General features: G+C 46.9%; 3 protein-coding genes across 3 annotated transcripts; 2 read left to right on the top strand and 1 right to left on the bottom strand.

Annotated features, from left to right (window-relative positions):
• Positions 1–265: 265 nt before the first annotated feature.
• Positions 266–2,390, top strand: LOC101760866 (phospholipase A1-Ibeta2, chloroplastic). The gene has a single exon (XM_004972815.4). The coding sequence runs from the start codon at positions 476–478 to the stop codon at positions 1,994–1,996; it is 1,521 nt and encodes a 506-aa protein (XP_004972872.1). The 5' UTR covers positions 266–475; the 3' UTR covers positions 1,997–2,390.
• A 3,916-nt stretch (positions 2,391–6,306) lies between these two features.
• Positions 6,307–12,772, bottom strand: LOC101760450. The gene is made up of 10 exons (XM_004972814.4): positions 12,218–12,772; positions 11,005–11,072; positions 10,164–10,234; positions 9,767–9,982; positions 8,976–9,139; positions 8,791–8,846; positions 8,632–8,684; positions 8,409–8,526; positions 6,826–6,923; positions 6,307–6,707 (listed from the first exon to the last, which is right to left on the bottom strand). Exons 1-10 carry the CDS (start codon positions 12,724–12,726, stop codon positions 6,639–6,641), a joined length of 1,422 nt encoding a protein of 473 aa, XP_004972871.3. The 5' UTR covers positions 12,727–12,772; the 3' UTR covers positions 6,307–6,638.
• A 2,058-nt stretch (positions 12,773–14,830) lies between these two features.
• LOC101760048 (transcription factor MYBS3) lies at positions 14,831–17,705 on the top strand. The gene is made up of 3 exons (XM_004972813.3): positions 14,831–15,232; positions 16,161–16,369; positions 16,841–17,705. The coding sequence occupies exons 1-3, from the start codon at positions 14,956–14,958 to the stop codon at positions 17,468–17,470; spliced, it is 1,116 nt and encodes a 371-aa protein (XP_004972870.1). The 5' UTR covers positions 14,831–14,955; the 3' UTR covers positions 17,471–17,705.
• Positions 17,706–20,455: the final 2,750 nt, after the last annotated feature.

Raw genomic sequence — 20,455 nt, 5'->3', positions numbered from 1 at the left:
AAACAAATTTTTAGTAGAGCTCCCAATACGTAATCTTGGGGAAGAAATTTTTGGGAGACTATTGGAGTTGCTTAAAAAAACCCATGATCTTTAAAAGAGAAAAGAAATAAATCACATCAAAACATCGTCGTAGAAAAATTAACAACTCATCACGTCACAATGTTAAGAAACAAAATCGTTGCATTACGGAATAGTGCTTTGGCGCAAAGAAAAAGAGAAGATTTTTTCGTCATCGTCACTAATTCACTACAGAAAAAGAGAGAAAAGAAGCCCGTATACACAGAAGCGCCTAGGAAGGTGCGGGGTTGACTCGCTCAGCACAAGCTTCAACCTTCAACCGCCGTCTATAAAAGGGCCCCTGGTGATCGAGCTCGCAACTGTCGGGTCACCTCCTCTGCCGGGCTCTCGCCGCCGTTGCCGATTTGTATTGTATGCCGCTCTCTTGCCACCGCGACTACTTCCACTTCTGCCTTGCATGTCCACCGCCGCGGCGCCGCCGTCACTGACGCTCCACCGCCCGGCGGTGACCGCCACCGCCAGAGTCGCCGCCGCCGCAGCGCCGGGCAACACCGTGCACCTCGCCAACCTCGACAAGCTCTTCCGCAACCGGGGCGCCGCCTTGGAGAGTAGCGCGGCGCCGGCGCCGGCGGCCGTGGAACCGGTGGTCGCCGGGACGAAGAGGAGGCAGCAGCCGCTGCTCCGGCTGCCGTTCCTGGCGCGGGCCAAGGGCGAGGCCCTGAGGGAGGACTCCGCGGCGCCGGCCATGTCGCCGCGGCGGCTGGAGCGGCTGCTCCAGCCCGTGGCGCCCGACGGGCCCTCGCCGCGCGGGAACATCGCGGCGGTGTGGCGCCGTCTCCACGGCGAGGACGGCTGGCGCGGCCTGCTGGACCCGCTGCACCCGGACCTCCGCCGCGAGATCGTGCGGTACGGCGAGTTCGTCGACGCCGCGTACGGCGCCTTCCTGTCCCGCCCCGACGCCGAGCCGGGGCACCGCCACCGCGCGCCGCGCGTCCCGCTCCAGGACGCCGCGTACCGCGTGACGGCGCCGCTCTTCGCCACCTCCTCCGCCGGCTTCCCGGCCTGGCTCGCCGCCGCCGCGCCCTGCGCCGCGCAGCGGACCAGCCTCGTCGGCTACGTCGCCGTCTGCGACAGCCCCGCCGAGGTCCGCCGCATGGGCCGCCGCGACATCGTCATCGCGCTACGCGGCACCTGCACCGTCCTCGAGTGGGCCGAGAACGTCCGCGCCGGCCTCGTCCCGGCCGCCGACAGCAACGCCGACGCCTCGCCGGAATACTCCAAGGCGAAGGTCGAATGCGGCTTCTGGAACCTCTACAAGACCGCCGGCGACCGCTCGCCGAGCCTGTCGGAGATGGTCGTGTCCGAGGTTCGCCGACTACTCGAACAGTACAAGGGCGAGGAGGTGAGCATCACGGTGACCGGGCACAGCCTGGGCGCGGCGCTGGCGGTGCTCATCGCCGACGAGCTCTCCGGCGGCGTCGCGGGCCGCGCCAAGGCTCCCGTGGCGGTGTTCTCCTTCGGCGGGCCGCGGGTGGGCAACCGCGCGTTCGCGTCGCGCGTCGAGGCCCGCGGCGCGCGCGTGCTCCGCGTCGTGAACGCGCACGACGTCGTGCCGCGGTTCCCGCCCCGCCTGCCGCTGCAGGGGTACGCCGACGTCGGCCGCGAGCTCCGCCTCGACAGCCGCGCGTCGCCGTTCCTCCGGCCCGACGCCGACTACGCGTGCTGCCACGACCTGGAGGCCTACATCCACCTCGTCGACGGCTTCCTCGGCTCGCATTGCCCGTTCCGGGACAACGCCAAGCGCAGCATCCTGCGGCTGGTGAAGAACCAGGGCGGCAACGTCAAGCAGCTGTACATGAGCAAGGCCAAGGACATGCGCATACAGCTCGACGGCGGTGCCGACATGCCCGGCTCGTCGATGCTCGGCCGCGTCGACATGCCCGGCGCGGCGAGCACGGTGGTGGAGTGTGTGCACTGACGGCCGCAACGGCGACGCGAATCACGCGATTGAGAGCTCGTCTGGACTCGCAAACGTCGGCGGCGGCAAGAGAATTGTTTGGTCAACAGATAATGGGGGTTGACTTGCTGGGGAATTTTTTAACTTATTTTTTGGTACATTTGGTCGCTCGCGACTTTTACCAAGTACAAAGTACGACGTCTTGTTGTTGGTTGGTGGATATACCAAACAATGAATTGGTAGGTAAATGAAAACATTGTATAGATGAAGAGAGATTAACTGATTAATTGGTTACTGCATATAGTGTTACATCACCTGTTGTGTTCTTACTACATGGTGGAACAGGTTGCCCTTGTAGATGTAGCACCATTTGGCCTGGTTCTACCAGCTGGAATTTTCACAAGAATTTCACATAGATCAATTTGTTTCCTACTGAATTTAAAAAGAATCCTTTCAGTGTTTCGACGGAGAGATTGGTATTTTAGATATCTCAAAGCATCTTCTTTGTTCTAAAGAAAAAAGATTATGCAATTCACACAATATCAACAATTTAATTAAAAAAATATGGAGGCAAAGAAAACATAGTGGTATTGTTGCATTATCTCTGATTGTCTCTATGCCAATAATGCATCTGTATCCCTCAAATAGCCCTAGTCTTTTAGGGGACAACCACCCTAGCCATCAATTATGGGGACAATCTCGATGATCCCCACGGAAAGAAGCATATATCCAATATAAGCGGAAAATATAGCTAGGTTCTAGACTTCTAGGATAGGCCCACACCTGTTGGAAAGTGTGTGATGTTACGTAGTACCCTCCTTTGTTTGAATTGATAAGTGGAATCGTTAAACATAGTTGTAATCAATAATTACTCAACCCATATATAATGTTGCTTAAAAACTTAATGTTATTACAATGTTACATATAATTCATATCACATAAATAATATGTTAATCAAAGTAATCTGGGCTAACAAAAGGAAATACATTATACAGTTTGAAACAAAGGAAACATGTTCCAAACAGAGTAATATAGGTCCTCCCCTGCATATAATTATGGTTTCGCATCACATAAACAATACGCTAGTCAAGTAACCGTGGGTCAAAGTCTTATCCTAACAAAATGAAATACATTGTTCGTTTGGAAAAAGAGGAAATAGGTTCCAAGCATAATACCGTCGTTAAAAGAAGCACGCCCTTCGTAGTTGTAACATGAATCGCGGGTGGAAGAGGAGAGAAGATGGTGGTTTTGTATTCTACAAGAACGGTCCCTATCTATATGCACCGGATCATTTCTTAAGATCAGTAATCTGTGTAAAAATTAATCTACTAGAAGGGTACGTCCATTCACGTAAATACCCCTAACTTTGGATAAAATGTTTAGCATATATATACTTCTAGTATTCATATATGCATAGAGGTCCAACAATTACTATCCCGATAAAGAAATACCACTGTCTTTCTACAATAAATGCCTAGGGTGAAAATCCTGCCTCCGCCACTGGGTACATCAATCCTCTGTCCATGCCTATGCGCATCGCTAGTTAATGCAAAAAGCCGGTTACACCTTCGTTATCCCAAAACATTGCTGTCCCTCTTAATTAGTCCGGGGAAAGATGGAGTGAGGTAGTAGCTTTATTTCGCTACCACCCCGGCTGAAAGGAAGAGACCGGGTCGGCTCCCGGGCTACCGGGACACGGCGACTGACCGAGGTGTTGCCTTCCGGGCCGGGAGTTCAGCAGCTAGCCAATGCTCGCGGGGGGATTGATCATATCATCCTGACCCCCAGTGCAGTGCAAGGGCGACGGGCGTACGTCTTCCCTCTGTGCATGTGGCCACGGACGATCAGCCGGGGTCCGATCCGGGGGGGTTGGAAGGAGCTTGGAAATCGTCCGTCCGGCCGGTACCACTGGTTGCGCTAGCTGCGCCCACGGACGGAAGAATCAACGTCGCTGTGCAGGGCGGGAGGACACGTCCCTCTCCGGGTCACGGGCCCGCCCGGCAGTGATGCGTTTGCATTTGCTGTTGCCCAAAGGAAGACAAGGACTACCGGCCGGCGGTTAAGATGGCGCTGTGCTGAGCCGCCGGCTCGACCTGGCGTGACTAGTCGTCGTCATGGTCGTCGCGCGCGCTTCCGTAACGTATGGTATCCGTATGGCGTTTACGATGGAGCAACCACAGTAATCGCACAGTAATTCGCTTTAAGTTTTTTTAAAAAAACAAAAGGTACTCCATCGAAGGGATACGTTAATTGGGTGTTGGAAATATTAGTGTCATTTTTTTCCTTCCCCATATTGATTGGGTTCAAGTTGGAGAAGTTTGGTTTGGAACGAATCTAAGAGCAACTCAAAAAAAATCTGTATCCTACTCCTAATATCTCGTTTAGGGAGAAAAAAAAACTCCAACAAATTTGTATCCTACTCCTAATATCTCGTTTAGGGAGAAAAAAACTCCAACAGCTCCAAAAACTTCTTCGAACTATTTGCGACGCCAAAACAGAGTCCGGTCGCCGCACATATTTTCGAAGCAACCAACTCCCCAATCGCCCCCTCCCCGCGCGCGAGAGTCTCTTCCCGCGAGATTTGCCGGGACTCCAACATGCGTCGGCTTCGACCCCGTCGAGGAGTGGCTCGTGGACTTCGACCCGGCCATGTCGGGCGAGCTGGGAGCCCAGACAAGGGCCTCGGATGTACCGAGGAGGAGGCGGCTCCTCACGTGCCGGCGCCGACAGCATTGGAGAGGTCTCGGATGGTTCGGTGGCGCACAATTCCTGCGAGTTTGGTGTGAAGGCGGAGCCCATCCAGGTGGACGAGTCGCTCCGCCAGGCTGGGGATTTTTGCGGCGGCGAAATCGGAGAGAAGGCTGAGATGGTGTCAGAGGGATTTGGTGATTTGGCTGTGAAAGAGGATGTCGGTTGCTATGGAGATGGCTGCCGCCCCTGCTGATGTTGAGATGAATACCGCGGTGTCAGGCGGCAAGGTGAAGCAGGAAAGCAACGAGGAAGAGTCGGAGAGTAGTGAAGAGGAGTCGAGTGAGGCTTCCTCAAGCAGTGAGGATGAAGAACAGGTGGACAAGAAGGATGAGGGTGCGCTGGAGATTGTGAGGGGGGTGCATGCATGAGGGGGAGGTGAGCAGTCCAATAGGTCTAATTATGATGTTACGGTCTGTTTTGAAATATTAGGGGTCAGTTATGAGCGATCTGCTGTGGGTTGATATGTTTTTTGGGAAAAAATTTTGAAAGAGCCTCCAATATATAGTTTTGGGAAGAATTTTTTGGAAAACTATTGGAGTTACTTTGTAGTACATGCACTTTGCAAAGAGGGAGGAGCGGCGCACTTTGTAAGCAGAGTAATTACACACACTTTGGTACAACAACGATCGTCCTACACTCAAACGCGCTAAGAGAAATATACAGTAGTTGACAATTTGGCATGGCTGCTCCGCAGATATCAATTGGGGAAAGCAGCTAGCAGCCTACCAGTTCCAGAGACTTTGTTCGGTCGGGTTGATGCATGGAAAAGAGACTAGGGACTGGCCAAAAGTCGCCCCAAGTTGTCGGCGCCTGCACGTACGATCATCGGTTGTCAACGACGAGGAGAGCCCCGGCGGCCCTTGTACTTGTATTCCGCTTGACTTGACCGGCACCAACGGCAGCTAGCATCGGGATCGGATCTCCGGCGGCGCGGCGCACGTACACACCCTCCGTCCTCCGCGGCCCGCGCGCGCACGCGACGCGTAGGATTAGGAAGCACCTGCCCTGCCGCTGCCCAACCCCCAGCTAGCGTCGGCCGCGTCGTCGTCGTCGGCCCCGCAGCTGTTGTTTGTGAACGCGGAGCTCTCACAGCCAAGCAGGAACGCACCGGCGAGTATTTCAATGTGCCGCGTGTTGGGGGAACGCGACACACCGTAGGAGCGCTGGACGTGACGGTCTCGTGCCCTCGATGCACGGGCCGTACTGCGCGGCTGCTCCGTCGGCTCCGGCTGGTCCGCCGCCGACGGTCTCCAGTATTGTCGCGTACGTACGTGCGTGCGCGTCCACAGAGGAGTGCGGGCATGTCGGCGCTAGTGCGTTCTTGTTCTGGGTCAGTAGTCTACTGTCCTTTCCAGCCGTTTCAGAGCACCCGAGCTTCCTGCTCAGACCGCCTTTTGTGTTGTGAACGGATCGCGCATGCGGAACCTCCGCTCCGATCCGGTCCGGCGAATTCCAGCAATGGCCGGTGCACGCACACCAGTTACCGGAGCGGTAATCATTCCACGTGTAGGCTCGGCAAAGTGGAACCATTTCCTTTTCTCCTCCTCCTTCGGATTGCAAGAGTTTGGGGAAACACTACAGGCATCAACGGACGGACGGTTTCGATTTTCTCTTGCACAAATGTATCATACATGTACAACATTAATGTTCTCTCTCTCTATTTTTCTCTGCTCCCTTCTGTGGAACTGCTCTTATGTACAGTCTCAACACATTGTCACGTGGCACAAGGACAGAGCATCTGCTGAAATCTAATCTTATACTACTATGAGCTCAGCAGCATCTGCACTCGGCAGCTCCGTATTTTGCCGTGCGGCTGCTAGCTACTGGATCAGCACGCCAAGCGAACGTACGTGCCGAGTGTCAACGAGGAAAAAAAAAACCTTCTCTCCTACCACCGCCAGGGGGGACATTCTCAGAGCTGGAAGTGATCTATGATGTGCTGTATCACGTCCGCTCCATCGTTCATGAACGCGTACTTCACCTGACGTAACAACAAGAGGAGGGAAGGTTTTGATGATTTCACAGGGTTGCACCGCAGGATTATTGCATATTAGTACATGAAGGAAGATAGTGAAGGGAGCGAAGCCGATTGTGGAAACCTGGATAATGCTGTGCGCTGCGAAGCTCGTTATGCTCGACTGGAAGCTGACATCCACCTTCTCCCACGAAACTCTTCGGAGACCCGTCACCATCTTTTCTGCAGGATGAGAGTCAGGAGATACTGTTAGATCCACGACACTACAATTCCAATCGCTTCAACAAAATGCATGTGCAGAATTTTCAGACAAATGAACTGGACTTCGCTAAGGTGTCAGCTCCACGAATCCTCCTAAGCAGCTAAGCTTCAGAACAACAACAACATATAACCATGCTTCTAAGCTGCATACACACCGTGTTCTGTTGGTTCATCTTTAATTTGCAGTAGACTTTTTTTTTATTACATTACATATTCTTGTTATGTAACTGTTTCGTGCCATAGAAGTCATGACTCCTCTAGCTTACTGCCTACAACTAGAATAAACATAGAAGCGCACCAAAAGCATTTCAATGCAATACTAGATAACAAAAGATAACTGTCTATCACACAAACAAAGGGTCCAAAAAAATCAGTCTTTAGGTTCCAGGTCCAATGTTATATAGTGAGCAAGCAGTAACATGGTGAGAAATATAGGACCAATATGGCCTTTACAATGCAACACCAGGATTGCGGTCATCCAGTCAAATGTTGAATTTGGGTCATGAAACTACTTGTTTTGAAACCAGAGACCTTCTTGCTAATTATCTATGACTAACATCCAGGGTTCTTGCTTTTACATTCAGAAGTCAATAGCACATGATATCAAATAAAAACGATGATGCAGTCAGAAAACACGGGTTGCTGTATCTAAAGCTACGATGAATCTTGTTACTTACCTATGTGAAACAATGGAATCATAACAAGTCATCACTATGCTTTCTAAAGAACACAGAGGACTTGCACATAAAAACAATTTGAGCTAACAGCATTAAGAAGACAACAAAGGCAGCTTCCATGAACTAACAGATTTCAGACAACATTTCCATGTCTCGCAACTATGAGATATGCACTTTAATAATAAAAGTAAGCCTCATGGTCACAGTCAATGTATAATATGTAAATTCTTCCACACGTATGACAAATAGACATAGTCCTCTAGTCGTCCAATTTAGGTGCTCCTTCAGTCTGGAACTTCAAAACAGATCAACTACCCTAGGATTTAATATCAACGCCCTACCCTCGTTGCTCATGAATCAAGGGATTTCCATATGCAGCACGCCTGCCACCATGTGAAATGTCCCACAGTACATATGGTGTTCAGGACAGGCTCATTATGGTATGGGGATAAATTAGCAAAACCATGACAACAGTTTAGATGCCACATCATTATCCAATTGAAAATGAAAATACTTATAACCTGGTGGCAAGATCACAAAAGCCAGTACCTTTGCCACACTAATACAAATGTCATGACACAGTGGCTCACTGCCTCACTGTTCACAAGACTAATCTGGTAAGTTTATTTTTTTAAAACCTATATTAAGGCAATCCACATTTAAAGATAACGAAACAATATCATCTTTTCCACATAGCACTGAAGCATCATTTAATTGTAACAGGAAAAAAAAGGAAAATAGTATTCTGCATGCAACTCAAGAAAATTACCTTCAAGAATGTCCAAATTACAGTCTGTCATGGAATCTTGGCACTTCTCATCATCAATTTCTTCTGAGTACTCCTCATGTACAATGTGGGGGTACTTCTCAGATGACGATACTGCCAACTGCAGATCAGAAGTAAAAGAAGCATTTCCATATGAGAATGGTGCTATAGAAAACTACATAGTCCTTCCTAGACAGTACCCAGAGCTATGAAGTCAGTAAAATACCTCAGGAAGCTCAGTGTTTCTTCTAATAGATGATGTTCTCCAGCCAACAATATCTGATTTCATGCATTAAAGAAGAGCCTAGCCAAAAGCATACAAAAATAAAACAAATAGTATAAACACCACAAAGAAAATTGTAAATATAGCAAATACTAAGGATACGATCACAGTCAGCATTTGCGTACACCACACGTCTCTTAAATGCTCGCAAAGCAGATCTGTAAAAGGTGCAGGTAGAACATTATTAGTATAATTATCACAGAATAGGCAAGGCAAAATTAAACAATATATTATTGGGACTAGAAATAGAACAAAAATGCAAAACAGATGAGCAAGATAAACCTTACATAAAGTAGAGATCGCCATGATCTTCAACCATACGCTGCAGCAGTGGTGGTTGCCCTTCTTCATCGTCAGTTAGAAAGAGATGTTTGCCAGTTCTCCTAAATATCCAATGGACGACCCGGCAAGCAACCTTTTCCATCGCAAGGGATCCAAACAGGAGGGGGACCTAATTTGCAATGGTGAGGAAGTTCACATCAAATGAAAAGTGGAGATGAGTTGTGCCAATGGCTTATTGTAATTTGCATACAAACTGGAGCAGGACTGAAAGATTTGTATGCCAAATGAAATTCTGATGAGATTTCCAGGTACATGATTGGGTAAGATTACTCCAAGCAAGGTAGGGAGAAAACAGTGACATTTTGGAACCTTTTAGTTTTTAGTGGTTGTAAGCGTAAAAGGCAAGAAGCCTGGCAACAGCTGTGTGAGTTTTTCCAGTAAAAGAAAAGGATGTTTTTTTTTTCTCTTCAACGAAAGGTTTGGAGGGTTTTAGCCATCTCTGTGTGGCCCTTCCCTATGCTTGGAAAGCTCTGATGACAGTGAAAGAAATAGGCTAGCATCTACTCTTTCTACATATATTCTAGCTTCTAGTCCGACTCTTGATGTATGGAGCATTAAAAGAAACACCCAGCTTTTCTTTGCAGAAAATTGGAATTATAGAGGACATGAGCAAATGATTCCTCAGTTGTTCTGAAGATGGATACAATATCAGCTTTCAGGTATCATCTTCGTGGTAAAACAAATAAGAGTCTAGAGATATGTAGATCACCGTAAAAGAGTCAGTCAAAAGCAGAACCTGTTTATTTCCTCGTGAACCAAGGTGAGGTGTTGCTACAGTAATAAAGTTAATTGCTTCCAATCCACAGATGGTTCCTTTAGTATTTCCATCAGACACACCATCTGGATGTCGATAAAGTTTTGCAATTGCATATCTTGCAGCTAATCCTCCAACGGAGTGTGCAAGAAAAGAAATTTTGGTGAGTTCTGGCCTTCGACTAACAACATCAAGCACCTGAGTAAGAGGAGAACGCAAGTGAGCATCTAAACATGTGTGTTTGTTTTCAGACAATAGGGATTGTACCAGATAACAATTTGAGGCAGAATAAAATTTTAATAAAAAAAAATACTATGAAGCAACAACTAGCTTCTTAGTATTTTTTATTATCAACCCATTAGCTGCCTGCAATATTTACCTCATCTGCTAAGCGTTCCCCCATGACGTCAACTCCATCTAGAGTTAACATTGATGAATTTTTCTCACTACCTGCAAAATGGAACAAATAAGTCTGTACATCGCAAGCTAGACAAGCAGGATAAGCGGTCTAACCAATATTACAGCTTCCTTCAAGTTACATATTCAGAAAGGGAGCAATTTGCATTACGCTATGTTAATCACATAGAAATACTCAAAGTTTTTGGATAAACTCTTCACAAATAGCGAGCATCAATGAGAGTAGTTAGTTCTTTTACAGGTACTCTAACATAGAGATGAGCATATATGAGGTGAAACATTCACAAATATAAGCTCACAGTAGTAAAATTGAGTTCTTTTATAGGCTACATTTCCCAAAAAATCCTTGTTCTAAATCAATGAATTTGCTTTATGATGAAAAAATGTTCCAAACTAGGCCTACCCAGATGCAGCAAAGCTGCATGCAGATCTGACCAACAAGTTCTTGCCCACAGTTAAGAATGGAACAAAGCTAAAAGAAATGCAATTGTGTCAGCTCCGTCAGTAAAGAAAAAAGAATCATTCTCATTGGCCGATCAATCACATTAATTTGATCTTAACACTAAAGCCAAAATGTTCACAGCAATTTGTGTCACTGTCATTGTTACTCTAAATGCCAAATCACCTAGGTCAGCTTATTCATCTGCACAACGCAATGTATCATATTTGCTAATTTCACAGAAAAATCTGTTTCCAAATAAAACAAGGAAAGAGCATAATTATGGAAATAAGAAATTGAAGCAAAAATTAAATGCAACAGAAACTAAACTTGGCAACAGATAGTACAAAGTGACGCAACTTACAGTGCACGATTACATCGTCAGGGAGTTGCTTTACAAACTCATTAGCAGCATATTGCCAATCAGCAGTACTGTTCAAAGAAAAAGAGCCAAGTGAATGAAAATACAAAAGAAAAATAAGGGAAGGGGTTCATAAGTTCAGGGAAATGTAATTATAAACATGCTCACTGCACATGAGCACCATATATAAATGAGAAAGATCAGTCTCTCAGCTGCAGAGAACAACCAGATACCCTAACCAAAACAACTTGCAGCTTTGCATATGCTTGGATATGTAACCAATGACAAACAATAGTCCCCTACTTTGTGCCTTGTAGAGGAATCTTTGACCCTGCCTATACTGCATGGGAAATTTCAGGTTTGGAGCAATTAAATTAGATGCTTAGCGGAGCTATCTATTCATTGTAACAGTGGGTCATTAATCTTTTTATTCATCATAGCAGCTTGAATACTGAAGGAAGGATTGTGAACATTTTGCTAATATATTAGCAGAATACGCTAAAGTCTAAACGCCTAGCTTAAGAAAAGCAAACTGCTTTTGTATCAAAAAATGGTTCTTTCCCTTTATTTTTACTCATATCTGTATCAGCTGTTCCCCGTTTATTTGCTCAGCTGGATGGCTGAAAAAACTTGTAACGAAACAGGCCGATACTTATGCAGAGGCCGTAGTCATTTCCATTTCCTACTAATCAAATGGTTCTCTCAAGTGGAGCAGGAAAGATAGCTGTCAGCTGGCCTTAACGCTAACGTGAGCCAGTAGTCCAATTTCGTAGACGCTACCACAAGCCAAAAAGGCAGCACGCTAGACCAGACCCAATGTCGTATCGGCAGGCCGCTGCCCCCAACCGCAGGCTCTAGAACAAATTCCACCGAAATGCAAAATGTACCATCTGGTTTTACCGCCAAAGCACAGCAAAAACACGCAATGCTCAGAGAGTATGTGCAATCACCAGCTGCGCAACCGGACCGCACATGCCCCCCGGCTTCCAGCTCTAAGACGGCCTCCGCCGAAGACAAAATTCCCCATTTTGCGAACCGTGAGCTGAGGCGCGGCGGCGAAGGGGACCCCTCGCTCGACCGCCGCTCCACATTCCGTACCAAACTACCAATCCGCGACAATCGATTTCAGAACCAGCACATTCCAGCAGCCGCGGCTTCGAATCAGCTACGAATCCCGGCCCCCCGGAGAGCGGAGGTGGTATGCGTTTTGATTTACCTGCCGAGGATGCCGTGGACCATGACGAGCAGGTGGTCCGGGTCGTGGGAGGAGACGGCGTCGCTCCAGACGTCGACGCCCCCCGAGACGGACTCCTCTGCGCGCACCGCCGGCGCGTCGTCCTCGCCGCCCATGTTCTCCGACCGCCGCTCGCTGGATGCGCGGGGGTGGTGGGATCGCAGCCTCGCGGGGAAGGGAAAGAAACAGAGAGCAGGTGGGGCAGCCAAGCAGGGAGCCCGTGTCGTGGAAAGCCGGAGAGGTGGGGAGGGACCGATGGAAGCGTCGCGTCGCGTCGCGGCGACGTCGACCACCCCGGCGTGCGTGGATTTGGGGAGAGGTGGCTGTTTTCGCGCCACGCCCCCTGGGTTTCCCCTGATTTCGTAGCCGCTGCCGCTCGATGCCGCGTCTATGGGATGGGAAGACGCGCCAAGAACGTGCTCGAGCAGCTGCAGCTCTACGTGGGCCGGCCACGTGTCCCGGGAAGCATCTCGAAGCTTCCTAAAGTTCATGGGGACGGCGGCAACCGGTGAGGTGTCGGCAGCGGAAGGGACACACCGCAGTACCGCACCGGCATGGCCAGGGCTGCAGCCTCCTGCTTCCGGACGAAGCAACGGGAAAGGAGGCGCGGCCGGTTGCCTAACGCGTCTCCCCCGACCCCGACGGCGCGCAGGTGACGCGCCGCCGCCGAGGCTGGATCTGGGCCAGGCGGAAGCAGAGGGGGCCCACCCCGTGGGCCGGCTTCGACCTCGGCCCGCGAGTATAGATCTGGGCCAGGCGGAAGCAGAGGGGGCCCGCCCCGTGGGCCGGCTTCGACCTCGGCCCGCGAGTATACTGACTACTGGGCCTGAGTATTACGGGTTTTTGGCCCACCGTTGCAACCGGCCAAACGCTATCCGAAGGCGACAACGACGAGCCGACGACGTGCCAACGTCGACGTGGCAAAGCGACCCCGCCACGGCAGCTAGCCGACGTCGCGCGCAGCGTGCGGACACGCTGCCTCGTGAGTCGCGTGAGTCGTGACTCGCGCGCGCCATTGGAGACGGTTCTTGGAGGCGCAAGAGCCATCTCCGACCAGAGACAAAATACAAGACGCCACGACGGACGTCTCCCGGATAAGAGACCGTCGCCGTCAAGCGACAGCCAAAGGCAGCGGGGTCCGTTGTTTTTTTTTCCTTTTTTTTTCCTTCCGTGGACGATGAGGCATCACCCACCCACTCATGTATCATTGCGTGGCTCTCACGATCATGCGTGAGCCGCTTGGTCTCTGAAACAAAGATTTTGCATTATATACTTTATACAAGATCCATCCAGCATCCAAGTTGACTTGGAATCTGCCAAAGGTTTACAAGTGGCCTCATTCGGCACCCACACAATCGGATCAGAAAAATCGTATTTAATACTATTTATTATAAGTACAATTATCGATGATTAGCGCCGGTTCAATCCTGGAATAAATTTAGATAAATACGAGCACCAGTATCGAGTCGAGGACTCGAATTCTGCCCGGTGGGCAGGTTCCACCAAAAGGAACCTTACCAGCTAAGTTATGCTCAATTTACTAACGGGTGGATATTTTATAGGCAAAATAAGGTTTATGGAAAGAAAACTCTTATTGATCAATGAATCTTATGGGAAAAGAAGCCAGTGGTGAGGGAAAAGGAGCTGTCTTCTTTAGCACACGTACCCTTGCAAAATAACATTTTGTGTGTATGATTTGCTATTTGCCTCCGAACCTATTTTCATGCTCAAACTATTAAGGAGGTGAAGACGAGCCGACCTTTTTTCTTGTTTCGGTAATGGATTGAGGGGAACTAAGATTACTTGACGGCCAAGACAGCTTGAAGTCAATTTTAGGACGTCATGTAAAGGTTTAAAAAGCTTAGGTTTCCATTTTGAGAGTTTGTGATCCCGCTTAAGAATTTACAAAGAGTGGCTATATCATAACATAATCCAATGTTGTAGATAACAAATGTTACACTAAGAGAGAGAGTAGCCATACCATAATCTAATCCACAATTGGCGCTAGATAACAAATGTTATATGAATAACACAATTTACTTTTTTTTTTCCAGGAAGGCAAGGCATGCAAAATTTACCACCCGGCCTAAGGCCTAAAGCCCCTAACTTTTCTCTAAATTGAAACAAGGGTTTTTATCTATAGTTGACCAAGAAACCAACTCAAACCAAGACCAATCTTCCCAAGTTCCATATAAATTAATCCATAAAGAATTCAAATTATTTTGGGATACAGATATATCAACATCAGCAGCTGTTCGTTTCTTTTATTTTTTTTTTGCCGAATCCAATCCTAATATACTCCTAAAACCATCCAGATTAGTCACATCAATCCAAACCAATTAAAAACCTATATCTCCTGCCTGGCTCGACGACCATGGTAACCAATCAATCCATCCAGATATAAAATTTTGCAGCTTCACAATATAAAATCCCTCCCATATCATATCCCCAGCCAAATCCAAACGCCTTATTTTGTCCACTAAAAAAAAAAGAATTCCTTGCACCCGTTGGAAAACAATTTCCAGCTCATCACCACGCGCCGTGTCCCGCTCCGCCTCTTTTCCTGCCCCCAGATAAAGACACCCCACCACGCCCAGAAATAAAAAAGAAAAGAAAAAGAAATCGGGAGAGGATAAAAAAAAAAATCCGGGGAGTGAGGGACCAAAAAAAAAGGGATTCCACCCACCACCAACCCTAGCCAATCCTCCAGTCCAATCACCATGATGCGGGACGGCGCGCCTCCGGCGGCGCCGGCGGCCGGCGTTGGGGGCGGCGGCGACGGGCCCAGGCGGTGCTCGCAGTGCGGGCACCACGGGCACAACGCGCGCACGTGCACAGCGCGGCCCGTCAAGCTCTTCGGCGTGCGCATCGGGGACAAGCCCATGAGGAAGAGCGCCAGCATGGGGAACCTCGCGCAGCTCGCGGCGGAGGGGAGCGGCGGCGGGGGGAGGGAGGAGGGTTACGGCTCCGACGGGGAGCGCCCGCACAAGAAGCGAGGTGAGAGGGCTGGGGGGCAGGGTTTTGGTGAATCTCTGTTTTCCTGTCCTTGAATTAGTAGGGCGTAAAAAGATTAGTTTTTTTGGGCGATTTCGTGCTTGAATTCTTGTGTGAAAAATGGTGCGATTTTGATGTTCGTCTGCGTGATCGTTGGGAGGCAGAGGGGAATCGTAGGTTAACGTTTTTGTTGAAATTGGACGTTTGCGTCGTGATTCGATCCCGTTGCCTTTCAGTTCGTGATTCCATTCGGTTGCCTGCGGGATGATTTAGGAGGTTTGGTGTTGTCGTGCTGTTTCTGAATTGTCAGGTGCTCTGAAATCTTTACATGATTGTGAAAGAGGAATTGGTGGGGGAGATTAAGGTTTGTTAGTTGCTGAAACATATATTGTTTTTTCTGGTTTCTGTTGAATGCTAATGTCAAGCCGTTGCATTTTGTTGTTAGGGGGTGATTTTGATGCTTCGTGTCCACAATTTTTTTTCTTTAATCTGTTTTGGTTTATTTCAGGTTCTTCCCTCTTTTGTTACGGTTTCATACAATTTGCATGTTGGAATGCTGCTTGTGCATTGTGTAACCGTATTTACGTTTTGCGCTTTTGATGTTGCCATTTAAGTTTGGTGTCATTGGACATTGGTGACTTGGTTGACCAAACGCTGTGTTACATGCCACAAAACAAAACTGAATTCTTTAATTAATTATCTATTTGGTTGCATATTCATGACATGTGTCATGTACTCCCTTATGTGCCTTTAAATACTGTTTGAAGTGCTTTTTCCTTCCTTATTTGTCTTCTTTTTTTTGTAACCTTTCTGGTCCATCATGATGGGCATGTTGCTAATGCCACTCTACACTATGTTTCATACCATTGTTTGGTTGCAGTCCAATTTGTGTAAGCTAAAATGTCATGTTTTCTCTTTGTTTTGGTGACAGGCGAGGCATGGACTGAAGAGGAGCACAAAAAGTTTCTACTTGGTTTGAATAAGTTAGGGAAGGGTGATTGGCGTGGTATATCCCGTAATTACGTTATTTCGAGGACTCCTACTCAAGTTGCTAGCCATGCACAGAAGTATTTCAATCGCCAAACAAATGTGCATAGAAGGAAGAGAAGATCAAGCCTCTTCGATATGGTGATTGATGACGTGAGCATCGCTCTAACTCCTCTCTTCTCTTGGTAATGTATTCGTAGGTGCATCTAGCAAACAAGTGCAGCTGCTTGCACTTGCGTAAGAATTCATGTTCTTTTCTTTTTGTTGGTATTTGTTGTGTTAGCAAGTGTTTTCAGTTGCTGTGGATGCTTGCATAGGTTCTGTGTTTTCACATGCTTAATTCATTTTCTTGCCGTACCTGTTGCATTAATAAGTTGTGTGCAGTTGCTTGTGCTTACCTACATGCTTCTGTAGGTTATGTTGTTTTTGCATGCTCACACTTGACTTACTTATGCTTATTCCTTTCCTCTTTAATATGAATACTTGTCGACTTCTTAAGTCGTCATGCAGTAGTAATGGGATGTTGTAAATTAAGACTCATGAACTCCATATTCTTGAAGTATTTATTCCTGGGCCTCTCTTATATCATTTGATTATATCTGTTTTTTGTGTGTTTCTTGTCAGTCTTCTGATCAGCTGCCGCTCTCGCGTTCATCTTCACAAGAAGTAGAACAACATTTAGATGATCCACAGCCTGTTGGGGCCGTTCCTGCCCCCGTGGTCTCTCCTGCTGCTGTGGCGCCTCCTCCTGTGTCTGTGGAAGCGCCTGCTTCACTTCCACCACCAGTTCAAGTTCCAATTCCGGTTACAGCTCCAGTAGTTACACCTCAGCTTATGGAACAGGACTCAGTTCCCTCAAGTTCAAGTGCTGGAGAAACAGGGGTGGTTATGCCAGAAGCCATGCCACCCTATCTTTATCCAATGATGATTCCTCCTCCATACTACCACCCAGCATTTGTTCCAGTACCCTGCTACGGTTATGTTCCTTTTTACTATGGGCCACCAGGTGCAGCACAAGCTCCACATCAGGTAGTCAAGCCTGTGGCCGTGCACTCAACGCCTCCATTAAACGTCAAAGACCTTTACAATATGTCAGAACTGAGCCTGAAGGGTGATGACTCAAATGCAAACAGTGGAGTGCCTGCTTCCCCCTTGCCTCCAAAGCCGATTGGTAGACCAGAGAGGCAATCTGCTTTCCATGGCAAAGGGCCTTCTGGTGGCTCGTCTGGCGGACTAATTCCTGCAGTCAAGTGACTTGATACTGATCTTAAGCATCAGTTGATGTGTATGTAATGCTTAGAAGATAGCCCAATCATAATAGCCTATGCTGCTAAAATGGTGTTTTGGTTTCTTGCAAATTATATACTGCTCATTTTAGCCTTCAAGTTTGGAAGTCGTGATCTGTGGGTAAATATATTGTTAATTAGTTTGTCGTTAATTTAGATATATTATTCTGATTTCATCAGTTTATCCCAAATTTGTTCATCAATCGCCAAGGTATCAATTTTCAGCACATGGCAGCTCTTTACTTCCATTCAGGACATGATTTTGGCAAATTCTTTTAGGGTGTGTTTGGATGTCAATATTGGAGGGTTTGGTATTGAATTAGGTTCAACACCAAATCAGCCATGATATTGAAATAGACAGAATTTGAATTCTATTGTTTGGATGACAATTGTATTGTCTTTTGGAATCCTGAGAAGCAGTTCAATTCAATTCCTGTTTGGATGTGCAAATGAATTGAAACTTGGCCGTGTATCCCATCTCCACCGTCCAAGCCTCCACCCAGTCAAGCTCGTCGCATCGCCCCATCCTTCGCTAAATACCCCTTGGTCAAATACCCCTTGGTATTTGGTATTGAAGTAAGTTTCCAATTCCAATTCTCAGATCATCCAAACAGCAATATTGATGGTGCCAATACCAATTCCAAATTCTGGACTACAATATCTACATTCAAACAGGGTGTAATAGTTTTGTGTTGGAATTACGTCCTGTGCATCCTTTTTAGAGGAAACGTTCTGTGCACTTTGATTTCACTTGTGCTCATCATTAATTATCCGTCAAAGTAGGAGAGGTACAAGAAAAAAAATAACCATTACACAGCACCAACTTCATGTGTGACTTTGGAAGTTTTCTATCATCTAACCTGGACAACCTGGATACTTTTGACCTAGACACTAATAGGGTGTTTGGTTTGAGGAATGGAGTCGTGCCTTATCTTCTCACTCCTCACTTTTTTTATTTGGTCTGTGGAATGGAATGAGTTGATCCCTCACAACATCCCTCACAAACTACTAAATAGTATAACCATGAAATAGTATAACCATGAAGAATGTGGTCATCCTACTAAATTTTATAGGATCAATTCATGATGGACAATCTCATCTAGGATGAGGTGATTCCTTGAACCAAACACACTATAAGACACCTAGTGGCAATACATTTGTTGCCAAGAAGTTTGTTTAATAGATAATCGAGCTGAGATCAAATACTTAAAATCAAGGTCATTATTTTCTGAGATCACACATTTTCTGCACCAACTCAAAGAGTGGGTGGGTAGATGTCTCATCTTTTTGCGTTGACATTCTTGGCTTATCATTCAATGAGTATGGAACCCTCATGTCTTCTTGAGGCAGATTGATGAAATGAGAAACATACTAGGTGGAAGACAGGAACGAAATGAATTTCTTCTCTAAATCATCGTGCAGACTTTGTAGATTTGCTGTGCGCTCTCCATCTCGAGACACTGAGTTAGTTTTGCACTCCCGCGATGTCTCTAATTCCTAGCAGTTGTTACCACTTCTCGGCGTCCATGCCTATGAGCATACGCACTTGCTTTGTTGTTCAAACTCACAAAGGGAGGTGCGGAACATCTCATCCCCTCTTATTATCTTTTCACTTCAGGCCCGTGTCCTATCTGTCAGCCTCAAACTAGGAACTTTAAATCCTAATAAGTCCTCCTGCACTTTCTTTTACCAGATAACACTACTGAATTAATGATCATATATTCTTTTTTTATTGTGTGAGGAATCATCGTATATTCACATATCTTCAATTGCACTAAATGGTGTATGCATCGTTTGTTGATGGCTTTGATGGAAAAGTGATCTCACATTCGGATCCCTATGTTGGAGTCCCTAATTGTAGGTACTCAATACAAGAAATGTGATTTTTCCTGATAGTTTTTTTCTATGAGTGGCAAACAATTTTAGTGCTTTTCAGGATTTCTTTTCTCGAGTGTCCAGCATTTTATCTAATGTAATTTGCATATTTGTCTGCAGTTTTATCAAATCACAGCAATGCAATTTGCAATGAATTCCACAGTTATGGTATGTATTTATCCAAATATAATAGAAACCATTAGCCACTTGTAAAAAAGCATACTAATCTTGCACTGCTCCTTGCAAAGCATACTAATGTAATTTGCATATTTGTCAGCAGTTTTATCAAATCACATCAATGCAATTTGCAATGAATTCCACAGTTATGGTATGTATTTATCCAAATATAATAGAAACCATTAGCCACTTGTAAAAAAGCATACTAATATTGCACTGCTCCTTGCATTTTGTTTATCAAGTCGTTCATGCCACACGCAGGCAGTTTGTCAACTAGATCACCGGTTCATCTTTGTAAAAGCCAACGCAGGGTTTTCTGTTGGTGAAACCAGACGCCTGGTACTTCTCCATATACGGGTGATGAAAGAACACACTCAAGCTACAAGAAGGTGAATTTCTTCTCTGCGAATTCGCAAAACCTTTTTTTGAAACGAATCTGCAAAACCTTTTTTTGAAACGAATCTGGCAAGAGAGCCGTCGATTATATTAAAAAAATGAAGTCCACACTGGGCAATACAACAAATGGAAGAAAAACCAACACGAGCAGATTGGATTAGGACATCAACACATGCTCAGCTCAACTCAACTATCGGTCATATTGGGACATCGACACGATTCGCAACAACTCTGGCTGGTCGGATTAGGACATTGATATGAGCCACACAACATCACTCCCCTCAACTCATATTCAGCCACACTAGCCGGTCATCTCCAGTTGCCACTCCACCCGAACGCCATCCTTGCAAAAGCCACACCATCGCCCACTACCACTAGCTTCTTTTTTTGTTTTTTTTCCATTTTTTGAGAAAGAAAGAAAAGAGATAAAGGGAAGAGATGCCATGCCACTGTCGAGCGACGAATGCCGGACCACCACGCTAGAAAATGCCCGATGTCACCTTCA

Source organism: Setaria italica, chromosome VI, assembly GCF_000263155.2.
Source record: "Setaria italica strain Yugu1 chromosome VI, Setaria_italica_v2.0, whole genome shotgun sequence".
Lineage (NCBI taxonomy): Eukaryota > Viridiplantae > Streptophyta > Magnoliopsida > Poales > Poaceae > Setaria > Setaria italica.
The sequence above is the reverse complement of the archived record's forward strand: the minus strand, read 5'-3'. Positions and strand labels throughout refer to the sequence as shown.

Bases quoted from the DNA above. Each gene is read 5' to 3' on its own strand.
- LOC101760048 (XM_004972813.3), top strand. From the start codon at position 14,956: ATGATGCGGGACGGCGCGCCTCCGGCGGCGCCGGCGGCCGGCGTTGGG. The intron at 15,233-16,160 runs GTGAGAGGGCTG...TTTTGGTGACAG, and splicing joins GCGCCCGCACAAGAAGCGAG to GCGAGGCATGGACTGAAGAG. The intron at 16,370-16,840 runs GTGAGCATCGCT...GTTTCTTGTCAG, and splicing joins TCGATATGGTGATTGATGAC to TCTTCTGATCAGCTGCCGCT.
- LOC101760866 (XM_004972815.4), top strand. From the start codon at position 476: ATGTCCACCGCCGCGGCGCCGCCGTCACTGACGCTCCACCGCCCGGCG.
- LOC101760450 (XM_004972814.4), bottom strand. From the start codon at position 12,726: ATGAACTTTAGGAAGCTTCGAGATGCTTCCCGGGACACGTGGCCGGCC. The intron at 8,847-8,975 runs GTAAGGTTTATC...CACCTTTTACAG, and splicing joins CATGGCGATCTCTACTTTAT to ATCTGCTTTGCGAGCATTTA. The intron at 6,708-6,825 runs GTTTCCACAATC...TTGTTACGTCAG, and splicing joins CAGCGCACAGCATTATCCAG to GTGAAGTACGCGTTCATGAA.